Genomic DNA, 8,120 nt, shown 5'->3' on the forward strand with positions numbered 1-8,120 from the left:
GTTTGTTACGCCTATGCCACCTAGTGGGAACTAAAGTAGGCTTAGGCTATATAAAGCTCTGCCAGGCGGCAGAAGCTCTCTTCTCACCTAGTGCATACTCAAAGCTGTAGCATACCAAGTGTGGCTATAATAAAGCATGGTGTTGTAACATATAAACTGTGAATTCAGTACTTCCATCAGTATTGTAACATGGTGTCAGAAGTGGGATTGTGTGTGCCTCAAGAATAGCTGAAAGCAAGACAAACATGGAACAGCTCAAGCCACCAGAACCACTACACATTGATGCTAGAAATTTGGCTCAAGCCTGGAAGAAGTGGTGGGAGGAGTTTGAACTGTACATCGCTCGCATTAGAAGGGAAAGATGAGAAGGTAAAGAAAAAAATGTTCTTGTACCTAATCAGAGAGAGAGAGGAAGGGAGATATACCCGACTCTGCTCATCCCAGTAGCAGAAGAGTTTCGCACTGTACAGCACATGACTCCAATGTCCGTGCGTTCTTACAGCGGTGCAGGGAGAAGAACCTGAAATTAAACCTGGGAAAAACGAAGCTCATATATTGGGCACCTTCTCACTAGTGAGGGCCTGATGGCAGACCCAGAAAAAGTGAGAGCAGTGGAACAGATGCCACCCCCTCGGGATGTACCAGCTGTCAGACGACTCCTTGGGCTAGTGAATTACCTTAGCAAGTTTGTACCCAAAGTAAGTGCTTTGGTGGAACCAATGAGGGTGCTGACACAAAAGAACGTTGAATGGCATTGGGAGGAAAGGCAGGAACAAGCCTTTAGAGAGCTGATGTTGCTATTACAGAAGAGCCGGTGCTTCGGTGCTTTGACCCAAGAGAAGAGGTGGTAGTGCAGTGTGATGCTTCAGAGAAAGCGTTAGGTGCAGCGCTTATGCAGAAGGGGCAACCCGTCGCTTTTGCAAGCAGAGCCCTTACAGACACAGAAACTCGATACGCACAAATCGAGAAAGAGCTTGCATGTGTCTTTGGAGTTACCAAGTTCCACCAGTACGTATATGGCAGGCCATTTGTGGTACAGACCGACCATACCACTGGAGAACATTATGCAAAAGCCGCTCCATGCAGCTCCGAAACGACTGCAAACCATGTTGGTAAAGCTACAAGGCTATGACCTAGAGTTGAAATACCAACCTGGCCCTACTCTGTACCTGGCAGACACGTTGAGTAGAGCATATATTCCAGCAGATCCTGAACTGGATAACTTCGAGAAATATCTGAATAATGTCAATGTGCTGAGTTACCTGCCACTTTCAGAAAGTAAGCTCGAACAGATCCGTGCTGCTACTGAACGCGACTTGAGAGTACTTAAGTCTACTGTTTTCGAGGGATGGCCCCAAAAGAAAGATATCGTGCCGGGAGATGTCAAGCACCATTTTAGTCTAAGAGACCAATTGTCGGTGCACAACGGAATAATCTTGAAGGGTGACCGCGTGGTAATTCCCAACTCGATGAGAAGTGAAATGATGGACCAAATACACAGCTCACATGTTGGCATTGAAGGCTGCCTAAGGCGGGCTAGAGAGTGCCTGTATTGGCCAGCAATGAATTCTGAAATTCGCGATTTCATTGCTGCATGTGAAATCTGCAACTCAATGCCCAGGAAGCAGCAGAAGGAGACGTTAGTGCCACATGATGTGCCTGAGCGGCCATGGGCTACAGTGGGAACAGATCTGTGCTACATCGATGGGTTGAATTACCTCGTCACCGCAGATTACTACTCAAACTTTATTGAGATAGATTATCTGGAGGATACCAGAGCAGAGACGGTAGTCACGAAACTAAAGGCACAGTTTTCACGCCATGGGATACCGGATTCTGTCGTGAGCGACAACAGCCCACAGTTTTCGTGTGATGTGTTTGCGAACTTTAGCAGGAAGTGGGGTTTTGAGCATAACACCTCATCTCCTCGGTATCCGCAGAGTAACGGTAAAGTAGAAAATGCGGTGAAAACGATCAAGAGTCTAATTATCAAGATCAAATATAAAGTATCATAAATAAGTCAAAGATGGCAAAACCTTATCCTTGCTAACCTAGCTATTCTGGACTTCAGAAACACTCCAACCCAGGGAGTAGGATCGTCGCCAGCACAAAGAATCTTTGGTAGGCGTACAAAGACGTTGCTACCCACCACTGCAGCTCAACTCAAACCCCGAAGTATACCGCATGACTGCGAGAGGGAGAGGATCACCCTACTAAAACACAAGGCAGCGGATTATTGCAATAAGACTGCAAAAGATCTATAAGAGAGTTGTCACAAGGCGATGTAGTACAGGATACAGCCTGCTCCAGGGGGAAAAGAATGGGTTAAGGGTCGCGTTTTGGAACAAAGTGACAGTGTTGGCTGAGACTACGTGGTTAAAACCAACATGGGGACATATCGCAGAAACCGTGTTTATTTGAGGCGATCAGCAGAAAGAGCGGACAATTAACTCTGCTCAACCGTCAGCTATTCCAGCGACCACCACCAATGACATCCATCAGTCCAGCCAGAACCAGATCCTGGTGGACGGTCAGGAAACCAAAACGTTATATGGACGAGTAGATAGCAAAGAAGCTACCACTTGTAAATATTTAATAGTTATATGTTAGTGACATTAAACTTAAAGAATAAGTAACAATGTGAGTTTAGTTGTAACGACGTCGTGGTAGATCTTTAGTGTGAATTTGTAAAGTTTATAATATTGTTTATTTTATTAGAATTTGGTTGATAATGCCTTGAGATCCATTAATCTACTTTTCTCAATGTATAACGTCTTTACTTTATTTGGAATCTATATCACCTGTGCACGGTATGTGTCTCTTCAATAAGAGGAAAGATGTGACAACACGTCGTTATAAACAAACACCTGAGCTAAATTTACGCCTATGCCACCTAGTGGGAACTAAAGTAGGCTTAGGCTATATAATAGAGCATAATATTGTAGTGTGTTTGGTCTACCTAGAACTGTTTTTTGGAGATTTATAAGCGGTTTTAGATCCATATATGAGGTGCGACAGGCAGAGTGATGAGTGTATTTGCAGCTTTGTATTTGTGTGTAGTTGACCCCGTATCTGTCTGAGGAAGCTAATACTTGTATTCATCTTGTCTACTATGTAGTCAGTATGGTCATTCCATGGTAAATGGTGATCTATTTTCATACCTACAAATTTTACTGTTTTCGATTGTGGTATCGAGTTGTTACTTTGTGGTAACAGCAGTTTTTACCAGCCCTTGCCATAATTTACCAGCCCTCAAAATATTGTTTTCAAAAACAGTCACTGACTCTTGCTTGTTCGAAAAATGTTGTAGTGTGAGGCATCGCCTAGTAGCTGTTGAACAGACTATAATGCAGATTATGAATGATGTCCGATGTGTTTTTATCAATGTCATTTTTCACACTTTCATTCTATATTTCAAATTTATAAATGTTTATAAATTATGGCATGATATCCTTCAGGTAAAACAGTATTGTAGGCTATTTGCTCATTAATGCTATAAATAAAAATGTAGGTACTCGCTAACGCAGCTGAAACCACCGGCTCTGAGGGTCACTAGAGATGTAACTGGCCCTCCAAATAATTTGCCGGCATGTGCCGGTGGGCCGGTGCTAATTTCGCGCCCTGTTTGTGAGCAGGGTTAGGCCTTACGCCACTATTAGCATTAGTGATATCATCATATCATCGTGGTAGGTTGTGGTATAGAAGTGCCCACTGCAATCCGGTATAATTCTTTATATGCATGAACTGAGATTTTCATGAATGACTTTTTCTTGTGCCCTACTTGAGCTAGATCTGACAGCACCGGGACAGGCAGAAGTTTCAACAGTCATTGATGAGAAGAAGTCAGCATTCCCTCCTCAGCATTGCGAGGAGCATATTCCAGAGAAAGAAAGTGCTGAAAAAGTAAAAGGACTAAGGGAAGAGGCCCCAACGGAAACAGGGGATGATGAGGAGGAAGACAATGATATTGACGAGCAAGTTCTATTTGAGAAGAGGGCTAAATTGCACTATATCGAAGCAGGTGCCTATGAGGTATGTCCATAATGGCTGTACAGTACATTGGCATTACAGGTGAAAGAAATACTGGGTAATACTAGAAAGTGCCTGCTCAAACCCAACGTAATATTTCCTGTGCCCTAAAATATTTTAAATTAGACACTTTCTATTGAAAATATCTACTGTTAATTATTTATAGTATGGATTTCATGAAAGACAGTTGTGCAGTTTTAAGTTTTAATACGTCCAATATTAAATAATAATGATGCCAACAACAAGTGCCATGACCGTTAGTCTTGGGAATCATCAGCGTACACAGGTAACTGAACACTGGCTAATATACCTAGCTTATAAAAACTACAGATCGCTACATGATTTCATAAACCCCTCATGGTTCCATATCAGTCAGATTCTATTAGATAGGGAAACAGAATCATACAGCAAGACCACTTGCAGGCAAGTGAAAAATCACACACCTTGGCTTGCCGAGGTGTGTGATTTGCATCCGAGTGCCTGCAGGGCACGAGGCAAACTAGGGGGGTTCGGGGGCATGCCACCCCCCAGAAAAAAAATTGAAATCTAGACTTCATAAAATGCCATTTCCAGCATTTTGGGATAAAAATTAGCTCTGCATTTGTACTCTTAATTTTGACATTTTTTAGGTGATTTTTTTTCCATCTAACATAATATCAGTTTTTGAACATGTGGATAACTTGAACCACACATTAAGCATGTTTAGTCAAAAAGGAACAACACTCAATTTTTCAAAGCAGACTATTAAAACTTTATATAAAAATACAACCAATCACATTCGTCGTTCTAGAGCGCTTTGCAACTGTCGTTATAAACATGTGAACCGAATTCCGGCAATGTCTGTGATGTTTACAACCGTTTGCGTTTATCTTCGAGTTTATAAGTTGAATTAATGAAAAATAAAACACGAAAAAAGAAAAGAAAAAAGGTGTGCGTTTTGATAATGCTTAGATGCGCGTTTTTTCACACTTCTCCTGATCAATCGAGGCGCGCGATGCCGAGCGAGCGCGATCGCGCACCTTAAAACACAAGGGCTGCATTTGATCATTATACAAATTAATTTTAATTGTGTCACGTAAAGTAAGTACAGAACAACTTAACAACAGTTTGTAACCACTTGGACCGTATGTGACAAGCTTCACGTACTTTATCTGTGTGTGCAGGTACATCACAAACTGCACACTACTACGAAGTATATTCCCTTAGTTGAAGGTGATGCCGACATGACACAAAATTATGAGTTAATAAAATAATAAGCCACTAAAATCTAAATACATAGAATGTAATTTCATAAATGTAACATACACTTTCCATACAAGAACATGTTGTTTAAAGGGACAGTAGCCTCTAGGATTTTACTGCATACAACTGTAATTACTGTATAACAAAACGTCTATAGTATACCCACACGTATTTCTTACCAGATACCTAATTTAATTGTTATAATTAATTACACATCAACGCTACGAAATTTGAACGGCGCGATGACACCCGCGACCGTGCTGCCACCAAGGGCGTTGGAACTGCCGCGGCACTTTTTTCAGGCCATAAATTTTCCGTAACCAAAATCTTTCAATAATTTATACCGTCTTTTGGCCGGTACATATATCATGTATATACGTGTAATCTAGGCCCCTATAAGCAGAGACCAGGGTCAGATGAGGTCAGGTCACCTGTAGCTATAAAATTTTATGATCCAGAACTCTGGCACACATTCCTCTGCTCCCCGTCTACTCCTGATTCTATGCAGGCAGCATGCCGTTGCGTTATATTGAGGGAGCATGCTTTGCCCGGGGTCAGCGCGTTTCATGACGAATATTAACAGTTCGTTTGTGAGCACCAGTACAATTGTATGCATGTCTTGAATGGGAATGTATTTCAGAAAGTTTTACCAAAGATTATTCCACTGTTAAAGTGAGAAAAATAAATTTGGAGTTTTTGGTCATTATTGAATATTTTAATTCTATGTTAAGCAACAAATCTTTCAAATCATCATGTATTTTTCTAAAATTACAGTGAAACACACTTTTTTGTGCTAAATCACAATGCTCAGAATGCACCAGAGCCCACCATTTGCCTTGTAGATTTCAAAATTTTCACGGGGGAAGGCATGCCCCCAGACCCCCCTAGGGTGGCTTCGCCTCCCCGGGGCTCGCCCTATCACCAAAGCCGCGGCACTATTTTATTGCTTCCGACGCCTTTGGCTGCCACCCCGAAAAAGTTGCGTATTTGACAATTTATTTTGCACGTTACAGACCGAGGGCTAATCACAAAAGTGCAATTATATTTATACCTAAATGCTATTTAACCGAACGATATTCATTTTAGGGCAAATTTATCCATATTATAACTGAAACTATATGTCGTTTATAAGATATTACAATCCTTTTGCTTTTAAATGAATAAATAAGAAACACCGTCGGTCTGTAGCCCTTGGCTGGAAAGTGGTTTTGCGCAACTTATCAGATCGTGCGCTTTGAGTGGCGCCACCGTCGTTGTAATCAAACTGTAGTCGTTAGTTTTAAAACATTTTTTAATAATATTTCTAATAGTGATTGAACCATGAAACTTTTTATGTAGCGTAATTTTAACCTAAATTAACTGAAAATAACCCTAGAACCTAGAGTAAACTCTTCCTTTAAGCTTAACCTAAAGGTTGCACAGAATATACAGCACCTTGACAGAACCGTTAGTTTACATATGTGTTGCGTAAACACAGCATATAAGTAAAACTGTGTGTACCATGCTGTAATTATATAACAGTTATCATACAAACGTAAACGCCACATAAATCTAGCGTACAACTAGAAGCGTGTACTGTATAGTGTGTGAAATGTGCTGAGCAGCTAGCTATCTCGGTACCTATTCTCTGGCACATACTTGAAAAGAGGACATTAGTCTGATTGTATGCACTGCCTAGTCAATTTGTCTTTGTACATCACTGTTCCACTAAATATCTTTATAGTAGATGTTTTTGCAGTAGGATTGATTCCTGGCTGTGTTGGATCATGTCTCAACCAGACATTTTCATAACGTGTCCTCCCAGGACAACTGTCTCTGAACCCCACTGTACAAACCCACTCAGTCGACCGTTGCCAAATACTTCTTGCTCGTCCGTGCACACTGTGACAACACGTTGTTATAAACAAACACCTGAACGTTTGTTACGCCTATGCCACCTAGTGGGAACTAAAGTAGGCTTAGGCTATATAAAGCTCTGCCAGGTGGCAGAAGCTCTCTTCTCACCTAGTGCATACTCAAAGCTGTAGCATACCAAGTGTGGCTATAATAAAGCATGGTGTTGTAACATATAAACTGTGAATTCAGTACTTCCATCAGTATTGTAACATGGTGTCAGAAGTGGGATTGTGTGTGCCTCAAGAATAGCTCAAAGAAAAGCTGTTAGTGCTACTCTTATTCAACAAGCTACAGCAAGACAAACATGGAACAGCTCAAGCCACCAGAACCACTACACATTGATGCTAGAAATTTGGCTCAAGCCTGGAAGAAGTGGTGGGAGGAGTTTGAACTGTACATGGAGCTCGCATTAGAAGGGAAGGATGAGAAGGTAAAGAAAAAAATGTTCTTGTACCTAATCAGAGAGAGAGAGGAAGGGAGATATACCCGACTCTGCTCATCCCAGTAGCAGAAGAGTTTCGCACTGTACAGCACATGACTCCAATGTCCGTGCGTTCTTACAGCGGTGCAGGGAGAAGAACCTGAAATTAAACCTGGGAAAAACGAAGCTCATATATTGGGCACCTTCTCACTAGTGAGGGCCTGATGGCAGACCCAGAAAAAGTGAGAGCAGTGGAACAGATGCCACCCCCTCGGGATGTACCAGCTGTCAGACGACTCCTTGGGCTAGTGAATTACCTTAGCAAGTTTGTACCCAAAGTAAGGCTCATAGGGTCTATGTCCCCCAGGGTACTGCCGGAACGTACCCTGGGTACGGTCTGGTATACCGGAACGTACCCTGGTCCCTATTTGATATGGTTAGGATTAGGGTTAGGGTTTGGGTTAGGGAGTAGGCGTAGGCGACTCCCTAGACTCGTTAGTGGAGTAGGCGTGGTACGGTTCGGCATATTAGA

General features: G+C 42.0%; 1 protein-coding gene across 1 annotated transcript in view; it reads left to right on the forward strand.

The window, feature by feature from the left end:
• LOC106813583 (E3 SUMO-protein ligase RanBP2-like) overlaps positions 1 to 8,120 on the forward strand; it is a gene marked incomplete in the record, with an annotated part of 87,967 nt that overhangs the window by 70,899 nt on the left and 8,948 nt on the right. The window contains 1 exon segment of the mRNA XM_014817760.1: positions 3,791 to 4,032. Coding sequence (XP_014673246.1) covers positions 3,791 to 4,032 — 242 coding nt within the window.

Source organism: Priapulus caudatus, unplaced genomic scaffold (genome assembly GCF_000485595.1).
Source record: "Priapulus caudatus unplaced genomic scaffold, Priapulus_caudatus-5.0.1 Scaffold794, whole genome shotgun sequence".
In the NCBI taxonomy this organism is placed as follows: Eukaryota; Metazoa; Priapulida; class Priapulimorpha; order Priapulimorphida; family Priapulidae; genus Priapulus; species Priapulus caudatus.